The sequence below is a fragment of the Rhinolophus ferrumequinum genome, chromosome 11 (genome assembly GCF_004115265.2).
Source record: "Rhinolophus ferrumequinum isolate MPI-CBG mRhiFer1 chromosome 11, mRhiFer1_v1.p, whole genome shotgun sequence".
Classification (NCBI taxonomy): Eukaryota; Metazoa; Chordata; class Mammalia; order Chiroptera; family Rhinolophidae; genus Rhinolophus; species Rhinolophus ferrumequinum.
In genome coordinates, this window is record NC_046294.1 from 64,163,844 (window position 1) to 64,180,948 (window position 17,105).

Consider the following 17,105-nt stretch of genomic DNA (forward strand, 5'->3'; position numbering starts at 1 on the left):
CAAATGAGGCCGGTCTGTAGGGCAGTGTGGCAGAGGAGACTGGTGTCGGGGGTGCACATGTTAAGTTCCTGCAGGCCTCCAAGTTTAGTTGGATATGGCTGGTTAGACAGAGCCTGGACTCTAGATGGATGCCCAGGATTGTGGTGTGGACCAGTGTGTGCGTAGATGGTGCCATTTATTGAGACAATGAAAATAGAAAAGGCAGAGGTTTGAGGGTAATGATTTCAGTCTGTGATTTGGGGGGTGTTGCAGGTGAGGGGTGCAGAGAGTAAATTCCTAGTAAATAGTGGAACATGTTGGTTTGGAGGTGGAGAATGAGGTTTAGGCACAAGAGTACACACTGGGGAATTATCAGCATATAGGTGGTGATTGAAGCCATGGGTAATGAGATGGAAGAGTTATGAGCAAAAGGCAGGAAAGGCAGCTTGGGGTGACATTGTAAAGGACCTTGAATGAGCTATGAAAGTTTTACAAGGTGAGATTGCTTTGGCTAAAGAGATTATTCAAGTACAACCTGAATTGGAGTCTAATTCATTAAATAAGCATGTGTGAAGCATGTTCTATGTGGCTTGACACAGGGGTGAGAACAGTGAAAAAAAGAGCAAAGTCTGTTTTGCCCTTATGCAGCCTATCAACTTAGGTTGGAGAATTATGTATGTAGTTCATTTCCACAACATTAAATACTACAAAAGAAAAGTATAGGGCAATTTAACAGTCCATGATATGGGAGGGGAATAGAGGAGGGGGCTGGCATTTGCTTTGTCTGTGGGGTCAGAGGAGGCATCCCTGAGGAAGTGACATTTCAGCTGGACCTAAACAATGAGTAGGCACGATCCAGGTGAAGGGATGGGAAAAGCACTCCAGGGAGAGAGGATGGATGGCAGATGCAAAAGCCCTGAGAAGAAAGGCTGTGTGTTCAAGGACCTGAAGGGTGCCTGCATAGTCTGTGGGAGCAAGAGAGCTGGGTACTTGAGGTGAGGTGGTGACATACGTGACCCCACCCCCACAGCATGCCAGGCAGCTGCTTCATGAGCCTGTGCAGCTGCCCCCTTCCCTGCTTGCAGACACCTCAAGGACCTGGGTTATTAAATCCAGGTTTACTCCAAAGGAAGGCATTTTTGCAACAGCAGGATCCTCAAATGAGTGGTGAACCACAGCCGAGAGGGTCTCTCTTTTTCTTGGCAGCCACCTGGCCTGAATCATCACCAGAGCTCCATCTCAGAGCTCACTGCAGGGCATTTATTGACAAGCGATGAGGAGGTGATTTTGTGCATGGCGAAGGCTGTGAGAGTTGTCTGGATTTGGAAAGAGTCTGTTCAAGCAAAAACGAGAGGCAGAGGAGTTGAGCAGCCAAAAAATCAATGTGTTTAGGTCAACACAGCTCACCTGGGAGTATAACATTTTAGTTCGGCAGCAGCAGAACGTGCCTCTTCAGAACTCAGTGTGTCCAGGAATTAGCTCAAGAGTCAAAATCCAGCCTTGGCACATATTGGCCCTGACGTGTTTCTTTTGTGAAACATAACAAACCACTTGGGAAAATAACCTTGGAAGGAAACTTGATTGACTTTTCAAAGGAAGCAAGAATGCCTCTGAAAATTTACCTTAACTCTATTAAAGCTATCCTCCTAGGCAACTTGTAAGAGAAAGTAAACTAGATCGCAGTTTCATTTTCTAAAAAGCCTTTAATTTATTTTCCAAATTTGGGGACTTTTTTTCTGTTATTCCTGTCAGGTTGCTTTATTAGGTGAAAAACTGGTTGACCGACTATAATTCACCTTGGTTTTTCTCCTTTTGATGCCGCGTGCGTTTTCATGTTCCTTCCAGTCTCCAAATACTTATTTTAAGGTAATAAGCTGTCTTAGTCCAGGACATGATTTAAAGATTAAATATAGGTTCTTCCAGGTTTTGTTAAGCAGAATTGCCAAAAGTTCAATATTTGGCTTAGCACTTAGTAACAATGGTAGCTCTGTGCCTCTGTTTTTTCATCTGGAGAATGGGAATAAATAAACCTGTTCCACTTACTGAAGAGGGTGTTTTGGAAAGTAAATGAGATAATGCACAGAAGAGGCTTTATATATGGTGTCACCATCCACATGTTAAATATTAATATGATAGTAATTATCATCACTATGAAGAAGACTATATTCACACTAAGATTCAAAGACTTTTTATATCTGCCATGCAAACTTTATATGAGAGCTCTTCATTTCTCTCCTCTGTCTCAATTTTCACAGACATACATAAGAATAGTATCTCAAGGATATGGGAAGAGGTGTACATCCCCCTCCCCTTTTCCAGAGCGGAAAAAAATTATTTTGTGACTGTTAAAAACATATTTTAACTGTCAAGTGTATTTCTAACCAGCCATTAAAATTCTGACGTGTATATCAGTTTTCCTTTTGTTCATTAACAATGTAAAAATCACAAATTTTACATGAAGATGGAAAAGAAAGAAAATAAAATGAATATTGAAACAATTTGGATGGTAATAGAGTTGTCCAAGGATTAGAAGAAACACCTATGGCATAACATATAATAACGGTTATATTGTTTTGTGCATCGGTTGAGGGTGCCATATTTTAGGCCCACTAAGTCTGTAGAAGTTGGCACATTTTGTAAAGTCAACCCTATTTCTTCTCCCTCTCCATTTCACATCACAAGAACTTTGCCTCCCTCCTACCTTTTCAGCAATGATTTCCATTACTCGATTTGTGACATTACCTTGCTTCTATGGATGAACTATGAAAAGTTATCCATTTGACATGAATTACAGGAATAAGAAAAGTTGAGATGTTCTAAAACACAGAATAGATCTTTTGTAGGGTATCATAGGAAGGAGTGGCAAGAAAAGTTCTTCTCCGTTCTGAATGTAAAATGTTTTCTCTTTCAAATCTCAGGTGACTGTCACAGATGGCGGTTCCTCTCCGAAACAGTCAACCATTTGGGTGGTGGTTCAGGTTCTGGATGAGAATGACAACAAGCCCCAGTTCCCAGAGAAAGTCTACCAAATCAAGCTGCCGGAACGTGACCGGAAGAAGAGGGGAGAACCCATTTACAGGGCTTTTGCATTTGATAGAGATGAGGGCCCCAACGCCGAAATCTCCTACAGTATCACAGATGGGAACGATGATGGAAAATTCTTTATTGACCCTAAAACTGGCATGGTTTCTTCCAGAAAACAATTTACAGCAGGGAGTTATGACATCCTAACGGTAAGATTTTCCTCAACCTCCATAACATTAATGGGGGGGGGGGGCAGGGAGTTGCTCCTTTATTCATGTATATTCCTTTGCACAATAAATCTTAGAGTAAAAAGTGCAGCCACACAGTTGTGGAAGGCTACCTTCTGTTTCTGTGATATTCTTTTTTTTTTTTTTTAATTTATTTTTTAAATTTATTGGGGTGACAATTGTTATTAAAATTACATAGATTTCAGGTGTGCAATTCTGTATCACATCATCCATAAATCACACTGTGTGTTCACCACCCAGAGTCAGCTCCCCTTCCATCACCATACATTTGATCCCCCTTACCCTCATCCCCCACCCCTCAACCCCCTTACCCTCTGATAACCACCAAATTACGTTCCCCAGATTAATTTTCAAACCCGTGGCCATCCTGTGGTCACCGACTGCCCTCCAATCCCCTCACCCTCCCCCCCACCCCCCCGCCCATCTAGCAACCCTCAGTTTTTCCTCTTTGTCTCCAAAATTGTTTCTGATTAGTTCATTCACTTATTCTTTTCTTTAGATTCCGCATATAAGTGAGATCATATAGTACTTATCTTTCTCTGTCTGACTTATTTCACTTAACATAATGTTCTCTAGGTCCATCCAAGTTGTTGCAAATGGTAAGATTTCTTTCTTCTTTATGGCTGCGTAATACTCCATTGTATAAATGTACCGTGACTGGATTAAGAATCTGTGATATTCTTAAATAATGCTGTCATTTCATTTGGTTGTGTCCTATCAGCAAACCCCCTTTCTCAGTCCATAGCCTGCTCCATCAGGTACTCAACCATACTTCCTGTGTCCCTAAATCCTTTCAAGGTACTGCACGTAAATGTAAACTGTGGGTAAGGGAACAGCAGAGTGGCATATCCCACCCACCATTCAACATCACTCAATGTGTCTCCAAGAAAACAACTCTTGTAATTGTTGACAATGTGATTGTACACGAATTTAGCTGTGTGAACTGTGAGACACAAATCAGACTACGCTTATTCTGTAAAAAGTGAAGAAGAAGAAAAAACTTAAGTAAAAAGTGACTACATTTTTCATGGTTAGAAAATTAAAAATAAAAACAAACATGAGCACCGTCTCAAACAGAGACTTAAACTCCCATATCTATGGTGCCAGCCTGCTCCCCCGAACCCCCAACTGCATTACACATGTAGTGCCTATGCCAGAAAGAGGACTGCTCATCTTTACAAGGGATGGGCACTTTCCAGGGTCCCAATAAATGTCAAGAGTTAGTGCCATCTGCCATTGTTCTCTTAGTCCTCAGCCTTCTCTGCTGTATACAGTCAGCCCTTTCTTATTGTAAAGGATGGTCTTTGACCCTTGATGTATCTTTTCACTCCTATGGTCTGGACTTGGGTTCCTTTCCTTTTTCAGTAATGTATCCAGAATAGGGGGCATGGAAAAGAAGATAAAAATCTAGCCCTGTTTCTACCGTTGAAAGCTGTGATGTGAGGCTTGCCAGTGGGAATCTTTGAGGAATGGATGGACTGTAGTGGATACTCTTGGTGCTCCACCCAGATCCCCTTTCCAGGGTGGTGCAGCTATCCTCCCACTGCTGTGAGTGTTAGCTGCTAAGGGCTCATAGCTGCCCTCTTCTCCACAGAGTCATCCTTGACTGAACTGCTTGACCTAAGAGGTTCCACACTTCCACCCCAGCCCAGCAGGCCGCAGCCAGTCACTGACTGACACCGGATACAAAAGTTCAACCCCCTTGCGGACCCAAGTCTGTAGTGTACTTAATGACTCCAAGCTCCCTGTGGGATCAGGCTGAGCTTAGATTTTAGCTGAGACCACATTCTTGCTTAGCACCTTCCCCATATGTCCTGCTTTCTTCACTTCCTCTCTCCTGAAAATACTTCTGCCTCCTCCGAATCCCCACCTCCCCCCCCAAAAAAACACAAAAAAGCACATTTGTACTCAAATCCCTGTCTCGGGCGCTGCTCCTAAAAAACCTGACCTAGGACATCTATCTTCAAGGATCCTCCATTTCACAGGAATTTTCCCAGGCAAAATGATCATCCATGAACACATAGCATTAGGTAGCGATGAGTTGTCACTGTTTTTAAAGGCTGTAACTATTAGCCATGCACTTACAAATGTTGATTATTAATGTCATATTTTAAAATCCTTTATTTTTTTCTTTTCTGTCAGTGGTGTCTGCTTGTTGGACTTAACTGTTCCCTTCCCCTATTTAAGTCCAGGATACCATAGCAGTTAACCATACACATCTGGGCAAGGAGACATACTTTCCTCATCTTTTATATCAGAATATATAGAAGAATCATTAACACTCTTCAGGAGGTTGTGCTTCCACCAAGAGAGTTCTTTATCCCTTCCGTTAACATAGGTGAAATGTGCAAGGCTGCTGCTTTCCCATGTCAGTCCCATTACTCTTCCAGATTCTATGTGAGTGGAATATTCCAGAATAAAGCGGAAGGAAGGAGCCGTAAAACATGACCATACACACACACACTCATACACACACACACACACACACACACACACACACTTCTGTGTATACACACTTCATTCACAGTTAAGTAGGGATTCGTAATGAACTTTATTTCCTTTCAAGAATCACCCTCAGAGGTATAAGGAATCAAATTAGCTATTTCTACTCCTGTAACTATCATTCATGACTATAAAACACTAGAAATTGTTAAGTGCAACATTTGTTTTTCAAGTTTTTACACCACTGTAAAGTTGGCGGTGGTCAGAATCACCTTCTGGTAAATGTGGTGTGGGGTCCCCCTGTGACCAAGTTGTTTCCCCTCCGATTTCTGGACTCATTCTCCCCAGATCTCCTCTCTCTTCCCTTTGCTGACACCGTGATGAGGGTGGACGCTCAGCCTAACAACATCCACGTGACCAGGCTCCTAGCTCTAAGACGTCTTTTTGTGTTCTCTCTGTGTATGAGTAGATAAAGGCGGTGGACAACGGGCGCCCACAGAAATCCTCCACGGCCCGCCTCCACATTGAATGGATTAAGAAACCACCCCCTTCACCTATACCTCTGACCTTCGATGAGCCGTTTTATAACTTCACAGTCATGGAAAGTGACAGAGTCACCGAGATTGTGGGGGTGGTGTCTGTGCAGCCAGCTAACACCCCTCTGTGGTTTGACATAGTTGGTAAGTTTGAGTTCTCCAGAGTTGTAGCGGGCAAAGTAATCATGGACTGGAGCAGCTAGCAACAACAACAACAACAAACCAACAACAACAAAAAAAACCCACTAATGATTAGTGCTAAGAATAAAAGATGTATAGTGCTGGAATGCAAAAGAGCCAGTAAAATGAGTAATAGACCTGTGCTTTTGTTCTGATTCTGTAGCTAAGCTGAACAGAAAGTGCTCTCTGGCTGGATTTTCCATAGTACGTTATTTACTGCAATCTTAATGTCTTTCTGTGTGTCATTTAAATTCTATTGTCACACTTGGCTAATCTCATTTCTAAATGTATTGATGGTACTAGACTTGCTGTCCTTCATTTTTCTCTTTTTCTTCACCTTTTTTCTGCATTCTGTTCTTTTTTTTTTCTGCTCCCGACTGCCCTGCTTCAAGGTGGCAAGCATGCTCGAGAGATGTTCTATATTCTACAGACAGCTTGTGGGCAGAACTGTTCAACAGAAGGTACCCTTAGTGCAAACACATTTGCTAAAATACAGCTATCCAATCTGCCTTTTACAGTTTTTTTTAAGCAAATTAAATTACATCTTTCATAACTGCCTGTGACAGGCTAAAGTGCAGCCCAAAGATTTCATACATGCCTCTAACAGCTATTGCATTACTTGTATCCGGTGACTCTTTTGTTTTGAGGTTGATGGGTTTTGGATTTGGGGATGAAAGGAGGGGGGTTGTTTTGATTTATTTTTAAATTTTTTCTTTGCTTTGAGGTATCTGGGCTTTTTGTTGTTGTTTTTTCATCTTTTTGTAGGGTCATTTATTTAACTGGGCATTTTCCAACTGAAAAATAAATTAAAAAATATATCCCAACTCCTCTGTTTTGCACTAGGAGTGCCATTCCTAGACCAAAACAAAAAAAGAAAAAGAAAGAAAGAAAGAAAAAAACCACCAGGAAGAGTTCCCTGGCTTTTGTCCACAAAAGGAAGGGCAGGAAATGGAACCTGGATATATAGCCAGTGAGAGCTTCCCTCAAGAGCTAAATAGAGAAACAGATGGAAGCATGCAGGATAGACCTTGGGAGCCAACCTTTGAATTCCTTGAAAGAAAGCAAGCAAGCACGCCAGGCTGCAAAAGGAGAGGGCAAAACAGCACTACTGCCCTCAACAAACCGCCAGGGAGAGGTAGTGGAGAGGAAACAAGTGCTGAGGACCAGGAAACAAAACAGGCTGTTGCTAAGAGGAGAGAGGGAGAGTGTAAGCCAGCCTTGGATCTGACACTGGCTGAGCTGGAGCTGCCTTCCCACGGTTCTCTCTGGGAGGCGGGGAATCCAGATTGCTGGTCTGGGGGAATCATTTCCTTCCACATGTCACTGCCTGGAGAGGATGGGCAGGAACTTGCCTCTCTTCCCGGGAAGGGCTGGATCTGGGGAAAGCATTTAGGACATTCCACATCTGTTTTAATAAGGCACAGAAAAAGAATGCCCCATGGCCCCCCAAACCTCAGCAGAGGGTCCTCTAAGCTCCCAAAAAGAAAGGGCTTGTTTTCTACATATTTCATTGTATGGAACGATGGTAGAATGTCTGTTTTACTTAATTGGCATTAATCAAACCATCCTGAACATGACCGTCCTCATCCTAAGCTTTCATCTCCTTCTTCATCTCCACTGAATGAATTTGAAGTGGAATTTCTGATCCAATAAATGACCCTGGATCAGTGGAACCTCTGATCCAGGAAAGAAGTCTCTGCTTCTGTATCTTCTCAGTAATTTCTAGCTCATTAACTTATTACTGGACGCAGTTTCTTTCTGGGTGAAATAAAAGGTTGAATATATGCATCCATCGCCTGATTGTCTGTGCTATCATCTTGGGTGATTCCTTCACCACCGCCCCCAGTCAGAGTCACAAAAAGTGAATTCGAGTGTCAGCATGTGTCCTTGACGCCCAACCGCCAGGGGCATGCGTGATCGTGACTTCTTTTACATAGCCCAAAGGAGAGTACAATCAAAACCCATCAGGCAACGGGGCTCCTGGTGTGCAGTCCTGAGCTATGGGAGGAGTTGCCGTCTCACGTCGGCTACCAGTTTGTCTCCCTCCTCTTCCGACACTCCAGTTTTCAAGGACCTCCACAGCCTGACAGCACTGCTTCGCCCCCTTGCATGGTCCATGCATGCAACTTCCTTACCCACAGCACACCCCACTTTTCCCTGCCCACCCCAGGATTCTCTGGCTTGTACTCTTCTTCAAACATTCTGCAAGCGTGCCTTTCTCTCATGCTTAATCTGACCAGCCATCTGACCCCAGTTAGCCAAATCAGTTTTGCAATTCCTCAGCATTCCTGCGTGTGTGTGTGTGTGTGTGTGTGTGTATAGGTAAGCATGCCTTCTAGTGCTGCATGTAACCTTACTTGAATGTTTTTGTGTCAGCATTCTTAGTGCTACTGTATATTTTCATTCGATAGGATATTTTATCCTATCTCTATTCGTAATCCTGAAGGGCAAGATCTTTGTCTCTCCTTCCTTCCTCCTGCTAATGCTTCTGTTGTAGTCTACCCAGGATGAGTGGAATAAACAATGGTGACCAGTGGAGATGGCCCAGGTAGCCAATGTATTAACCCTACTGATGCCGCCTGAGACCAACTCAGAGTCAGTGTGACTTTCCACTGTATTCCCAGCCATATCAACCACTGCATCTTTGACAAAATGAGAACTCATCCCAAAAAAAAGGGGGCCCATTTACAGATGAGAGCCCTCTCTGGAAGGAGTCCCTAAGCCTGCTCCAAATAGAAATCTGGGAATCATTATCAAAAACATGGTCTCGGTTTTCATTTTTCTCCATCTTTTTCTAAATGCTATACTCTTACTATAGAACCCTCTCTCTTTCAGTATACCATGTAACTCTTTTAATGAAGACCTACAGGGTTTTCTGGGTTCTTTTCTGGTCTGTGATGCTTCCATCACAGAGATTTCACTGTAGATCTGGTAACATGTAGCTAAACTTCTCCTACAAATCGAACTTACTCAGCCAGATGCCCAAACAGAACATGATTTTATTTCCATCCCTGCATCTAGCCAACAACATCTTGAAATAGCACTCTCTATTTCACCACGAAAGTAAATTTTTTTTCCCCAGGTGCTGATTGCTTTCAGAATCGATATGGTCCTTTTTCCACCAAATCCCCCTTTTGAGAATCCTTTCTAATCTAACAGTCATTTTTTTTCAATCTGCTGACAACATCTTTCCCCTTCTCTAAACACCTATTGTTTTCTTTATCATATTCAGATGTTTCATCCTCACTTTCAAGATTTCTTGCTTATTTATCCTTGGCCATTGAAACTTTTCTCTCTCTTCCCTTCTTCCTTACCTAAACATCTTCCCTGGCCAAGCTCGCAAGGAGGAAAAGAGAGGGAACAACGCTTAAGAAACTTAGCAGTGTACTGTAGTTGGGTGCTAAGAATAGACACGAGGCATACAATGTCGACATGGATCTGAAACGAGATCTCAGGTTTAAGTGTAGGTCTTTCCTAGGTGGTAAGTACTTTTTGACTCTTCCAAGGGGAGTCAAAGCTTGGTTCCATTATAGACCTAGTGTTTTCAGACACCTATGCTGACGCTCAGGGTCATAGAGAATACAACATCCTGGCCTCGCATGTACAGCTTATACATGCTATAACTGATGAATTCTCATTAAGTGAGCAGAAAGTATTTCGGCACGCTTTTCCCCTGAGAATATTCTCTCCTCATTTCGATATGTACAAATCTACCTGATTCTTGTTTATTTCAATTTATTCTGCCCCTCCCCCCACACAAAATAATATGAATTCACAAAAGCTGTGGGGCGAGCAAGGTTTTCTTCACAAGCCTAGACCCTGCACCCAGGATCTGCGAGTCACTTTCTTATGCTTCTAAAGAGACCACTGCTTATGAGATGTTATATAGCTAGACTCTCCTTAGCTTCCAGAAACAGAAGCCCAACTTGTAACCTAGTTAAGAAAGCTGTTATTAAAAGGAAACATAATAAATTTCAGCTGTTCTGTGTTTAAACAGCCCAACACACAGACTGTTCCTTCTCTGTGTTAAAAGGGAAAAAAATGAAGGGAACAAAATTAACCCAGAATCCTTTGTGGCTTTATCACATATCTTCACACTTCTCAGGAGACTATGATTTCAACTCAGCAGCTCCTTGATTTACATATTCTCTAATGTGCATGCACCGTGGTTCACAGTTCAGTCCCCATATCCTTATCCCAATGGCAAATATTTGTACTGTAATGATCACCACTAGTACACACTTCAAATAATTCCTCTTTACCCACAGCTTCAGGGGGATGTTGCTTCCCAATTTTCTCGCTTTCTGCCTGACTTCAACTAGAAAACGTTTTCCTCGTAGATAGTAAACAATTAAAATAGCTTTGTTAATTTGCCTCTCCCAATGTATAGAGAGGAGAAAAGCTATTCTTTGAAAATAATTCTCTGATGGTGTGAGCCAGTGCATAGGTCCTACTCTAACTTGAATACCTTTCTGTGTTGCAGGAAAACAAAAACCGCCTTGATGCTTAGTTTGTCATAGGTTCCTGAAGATTTTGGGTGTTTGGATGCTTCTGTCTCATAAGCTAGCACCTGTCCTTGAACCTTGTTCCCAGTGGAGCCTTCCCTTATTAGGGTTTGTTCAAGTGGACAAGTTATACATTCTGATAGCGCTAGCAGCAGCCCTGTTTTCTGAGTAGAGCTTGGGCTTTTCTAAACAAATGGCCATATTTCTTCATCACAAAACTCTTGCCCACACCTCCTGAGAGAAGCCGTGTCTGTGTACCATTTCTAATATAGCTATTTCTCCATCAGGGTGACACTTGCTCAAAGTCATTCAATTGCCATCAAACACTTCATTTCTTCAGTTCTTCGCTCTGCCCCTAATTTGATCCCAAACAAGTCATCTGTTTTCTCCATAGCAACAATACTGCCCATAGGAGGACACCTGAAAAGAGTTTAGGAAAACAGTAAAAAGCCTAAATAGTACTTTGTATACCTCTTGTTTTAAGAGAATGAATTTTAAGCCAGGTTCTAGAAGGGAATTTCCTTCCTAACACTTGTTTCCTGACCTCCATCCCATATCACCTGCCTTCCACGTAAATATCCTTTTCAGCTCCGTGCTGTGCTTGCTTGATTCCAAGGCAGAAAATTATTCATGATCAAACTGTAACTGGTGTTGAGCGTTTTTCCTCAAGTTCAGTGTACAAGCAGAACTTGAATGAACAGCTTGAGAATGATTCCCTTAGTTCATTGAGATTCAGCAGCTCAGTGTTTTGGAAGCTTCTCACATAGCACTTCCCCCTTGGTGACTACTAGATTTTTGTTGGTGTTTTTACACATAGAGTCGAATGGAATCATATGCTAGGGGAGGGACCTGGAAGCTTCTTTAAATGCGAAGCGGTATGATATTCACCGTTGGATCTCATCATGGAGAGATGGTGATGCTTTGTGTCCTTTTTTAGAAAAAAGCTTGACTAGTTGTACTGCAACACCCAGTTGCCCAGCACATTCGAGCAGTAGCTGCTGGTGCAAAATAGTTTCATTCTTGCCCCATTTTAAAAAGCTTTTTAGGACATTCCAACTTGCTATGTTTTACTATAGAATCCTGTAGAAATCCAAGATGCTTCTTCTATTCTTTGTTTATTACACCCATCTTGACCAAAAATTGTCATAGAGAAATGTCCCCAACATGAATTATCTGTTATGTGGGCTGTTCACAACCTCGCTTTTAACCATCTCTGCCTCACATCCCTGCAGCAACACTCAGGCTGTGACTTTTCGAATTTCCCACTTTGTTGAAACTCAGACCAGCTCGGCTGTGTCCTCCCTTCTCCCACCTTTTGTTTAGCCTAACGCTACTGCACCAGCATACTCTGGCTTTGCATGTTGTGTTACTGGCTCTGAGGAAGCACATCTTGTTTAAACGGAATGCTGCTAGTGAAAATGGACTCCTTCTATTTGATATTCTCACCCCAGATGAATTGGACATGGTTTCCTACAAAATGAAATCACCTTTCAGGCTAAAGAGAGCCTGAAAAATGAGCCCTGGGGGAGAGATACGGAGTCATTTATGAAATGGGATGCTTAAGTGATAGGTTATTAAATTGCATGAGGGTTGATGGTGAACTGCTGGTCTGGATTCTGTGTCCCTTGTCAGAAATTCGTTTTAAAACTCAGAGAAGATTTTGGGAACCTTGTTTTACATGAAATCTTGATTTAACTACCAACAAATGCCCTGGAAGTGATTATCAGTGGCTGTTAGCCATCTTGATGGCCTGAGATACTTCAGAGGCTCTCTCAAGTATTCCTTGGTCTGCTTTCTGTTTGTCTATTTCCCTGACCCCTGTAGAGGTTTCTGTTCTAGAGTATTTGAAACAGTAAAGGTGAATAAAGGAGACACATGTGCGCACGCACATGTGACACACACACACACACACACACACACACACACACCAGGAAGAGAGAGAACTAAAAAAAAAATTACGACCTAAAAGTGGCCAAAAATGTTATTTGATATGAAAAATAACTAATAAGAAAACACACAACCTATATGCCATATATAAAATATGTCAATGTTATGCCACTGAGGACATGAAATGATTCTGTATTTCTGCATAGGGCCCCAAGGAAAATGTGAGCCTCAGGCAGTTGAGGGAGAGCATATAGGATTGCCCCATTTAAACTGACACTAGAAATCTTTGCCTGCATGTTTTCTAAATTTCATGTTCATTCACCTTTAAACTGGAGCAAACCAAGGTTTTATAATTTGCATAATTTCTATTTTTTCCTCAATCTACACATTTGTACCTTTTCAAATAATTGAGGTTGAAAGATGACCTCTTCCCCCACCTCCAACCCCCAAATCAATCAGGGTACTCAGATTTAAGAAAGTACAGTAGTTCCCCCTTATCCTCGGAGGATATGTTCCAACACCCCTAGTGGATGGCTGAAAACATGGATAGTGCCATTCCTTATATATACTGTTTTTTTCTTATACATACATACCTACAAGAAAGTTTAATTTATACATTAGGCACAGTAAGAGATTCACAACAACTAATAATAGAGTAATTATAACAATATACTGTAATAAAAGTTATGTGAATGTGGTATCTCTCTCCAGTAATTTTTATATTTTTCAGTCCAAACCCAGTCCTGAATTTGTATAACCGGCCCTTACTTGCAGTAAATGGCTTGATGTCACTCACTTCAGAGAATCAACCCCTTGCTGTCACCTTCATATAGGCTTAATGCTTCCTGGCACAACACATTGCCATCAGTCAGGACACGTTTTCTATTCATGTCTTCCACCCACAAACTGAATGCCGTTTCCATCTTAACTAAGCATTTATTATGCATCGTGGCCATTACTTTAGCCGTTTGAGGTGAGACAGCAAACCTAGCACAAATTTCTTTTTCCTTCTTCACAATTTCACTAATAGAAGATTCATTCTTATCATAGATCTTAGCCACCTTAGCATAAGAATATTTTTTTCTTTCCTTAAGTCGAGAACTTGCAACTTTTCACTTAAAGGAAGCATTTTATGGCTTCTGTTTGGCATATCTGAATTGCCAGCATCACTAGTCTTGTGCTTTGGGTCATTATTAAGTAAAACAAGGGTTACTTGAACACAATCACTGTGGTAGCACAACAGCCGATTTGATAACTAAAATGGCTACTGAGTAACAGGCAGGGAGCATATACAGTGTGGCTATGCTGGACAAAGGGATGATTCATGACCCAGGTGGGAGGGAGCGGGACAGCTCAAGATTGAATCACGCTATTCAGAATGACAAGCAATTTAAAACTTTTGAATTGTTTATTTCTGGAATTGTCCGTATAGTATTTTCGGACCATGGCTGAAAGCAAAACCAGGAATAAGGGGAGACTATTGTAAACATCTTGGTTAGGAAAACATGCTAAAAATGATTTTAAATGTGACTTGAAATATGATTTCATACCCACCAGAAATGTCTTGCGAAGTTGCACTCTCATCTTTTTTTCTACACAGGTCTGAGACGATTTTATGTTCTTTCTTTGAAAGTTTCCATGACAAAGTGTTTTTCAGAAAGTACCACTTCATAGCAAATGATTTTTCTTTGCTCATTAAGATGGTTATTCAAGACGCTTGAATCAGCCTTACATTTTGTTTTACGTGATTATCAACATGAAACATTCCCTTCGAAAAAGATGGTGACCTAAGGCTTGCTTTCCTTTTCAGCCTAGATTTCTTCCCGTTTCTCCTTCCCCTATTCTTCAAAAGACTTTTTTTTAGAATTAACATTGAGTTCTCCTCAGTAAATCAGTTAAAGATATTAATTGGAAGTTGCATCTCTTTTTAGAAGAAATGTTTGAAAAGTATATCATCTCCAAGCAATTCTCTAGTACCCCTGTATTTTTATAACGTTAATTAAATGTCAAGGGCAATTATTTTCTCTCTAGCAATTAAATAAGCTTGAGTGTATATGACAGCTGTAAGCAATACGTATTTGAAATATACAGAGGTGCCAAAAAAAATGTATACACATTTTAAGAAAGGAAAAAACTGTATTAAAATTGTAATAGTAAATACCAATAACAAAAGATGAATACACGTCATGTGTATACATTCTTTTGGCACCCCTGGTATATGACCAGGTTTTGTTTTTGTTTTTTTTAAGTAAACCATATGGCAGTAGTCACCCCCTTATCCATGTTTCACTTTCTGCGGTTTCAGTTACCTGCAGTCAACCTCTGTCTGAAAATACCTATGTCATTCACCTCACTTAGGCATTGTATCATCTCACATCATCACAGGAAGAAGGATGAGTACGTTACAATAAGGTATTTTGAGAGAGATCACATTCACATAACTTTTATTACAGTATATACATATACATATAGTTATAATTATTCTATTTTATTGTTAGGTATCGTTGATAATCTCTTACTGTGTCTAATTTATAAATTAAATTTTATTATAGGTATGTATGTATGTATAGGAAAAATACATAGTAAATACAGGGTTAAGTACTATCCTCAGGTTCAGGCATTCACTAGAAATCTTGGAATATATTCCCTGTGGATAAGGGGGACTACGATATTTATTGTGTGTCAATACGATATTTATGTACATCAAATCCTAGTAACTCAAGTAAAATTCTCCTTTCCCTTAACTCAGCTGCCCATTTATAATTGTAATATCGTAGAAATTGTATATAGCATTGTTCATTGATCAGCAAAGTGAAATACAAAGAATGTTGACTGTAAGAGAAGCCAAGATTTATTTTCTAAAATATAAACCTAAATAAGTGCATTGCCCTATGTGCTATAGTTAAATAAAAGTACTGTCCAAGAACAAAATTAATTAACATCATGAAATTTGAGACAAAATAACCAGTGCTTGTGAACATGTACTGATATTTAATTAAAATCATTCCAGCATTTACAACATTATCTTCCCTTTTCCCTAAAAAAAAAAAAAAAAAAAAAAAAAAAAATCAATCTTTCATTTTGGAAAGATCATAAACCACATTTTGGTTCTCAGAGATGGAAACCATCTACAGTAATTTCATCAAGGCCTATGTTGTTTTAAGCACATTATTCACAGACTGTGCATTATACCTAGTCCAGGAGATAAAAAGTAAAGTTTTCTAAACTTTTATATTGATTGTTTTATAAGTTGATGTTACAAAAGCTGTTTTTCTTTAATTCTTTCCAGATTTCATTTTGTAAATCTCCTATAGACTTTCTACTTTTGGGGGAGAAAAATAACTCACATTCAAAATGGCATAAAAACATTTCTATAAATATCCCAACTTGCAGATGTAGAATGTTTAATATGAAATTCATTTTTTTGTTTTTTCTTATTTTCTAGTGTTTATAATTTTATTTCTGACAGCTAATTAGGGGCACTCAACTCTACCAACCAAATGTTTACCATCAATCCTAGAATAAATTTAAGAGTGTCTACTTATTTTTGTTAATCATGATTGGACTGTTTGTTTACTTAGAATTTAATCTACTTTGGAAATGCGAAAGGATCTACAAATTCCTAGCACAGAAGCCACAAGGGGTTGAAGAGTCTTTAACTTTCTAAATATTTTATGGAGTCAGTTTATGCTTCACTACTCTAACATTAGTGCTGAGGTTTTATTTGCAATACATTATCTTGGGGTGGCATTTGTTATGCATTGTAGAGGCTGTGGTTTGAAATATAAATTAAGATAGAAATAAAGAGGTCCCATTTAATGTATACAAAATTGAGCCATAAGGATGCCTGTCAAAAATATTTCTATATAAGAGTTCCTTTTAAAGCTATATCCTTTAATACATGTAATAACTTCTCAGATATGCTAATTTTTGTTGTTTTTGTGAAATCATCAGGGGGGAATTTTGACAGCTCTTTTGACGCAGAGAAGGGTGTTGGGACCATTGTCATTGCAAAACCTTTGGACGCAGAGCAGAGATCCATTTATAATATGAGTGTGGAAGTCACCGATGGGACAAATGTTGCTGTCACTCAGGTAAGATGTGAGATTACTAAGTAGTGGGAATGCCGAAAGGTCTGCTAAAGTCAGAGTTGCAAGCAGTTAAAACATGCATTGGAAGTAGTAACGTATGTCTATGGATTTCTAGTGTTTTTAAAAAAAAATCATTTGAGAGAATAACCTAGAAAAACGATTCTCTCAATGGTATTGTATAACTTAGCTGCCTGTTTCAAGAAATCATGATTG

At 40.2% G+C, this 17,105-nt stretch overlaps 1 protein-coding gene across 3 annotated transcripts in view; it reads left to right on the forward strand.

Annotated features, from left to right (window-relative positions):
• Positions 1-17,105, forward strand: part of FAT3 (FAT atypical cadherin 3) — a 507,587-nt gene that overhangs the window by 374,182 nt on the left and 116,300 nt on the right. For 2 of the 3 annotated variants that reach the window (XM_033120992.1, XM_033120993.1), the window contains exons 4-6: positions 2,898-3,212; positions 6,163-6,373; positions 16,756-16,895. In XM_033120992.1, coding sequence (XP_032976883.1) covers positions 2,898-3,212; positions 6,163-6,373; positions 16,756-16,895 — 666 coding nt within the window. Of the gene's footprint in view, positions 1-2,897; positions 3,213-6,162; positions 6,374-6,801; positions 6,871-16,755; positions 16,896-17,105 lie in introns of all 3 variants that reach the window. The other variant, XM_033120991.1, reaches the window with a different exon arrangement.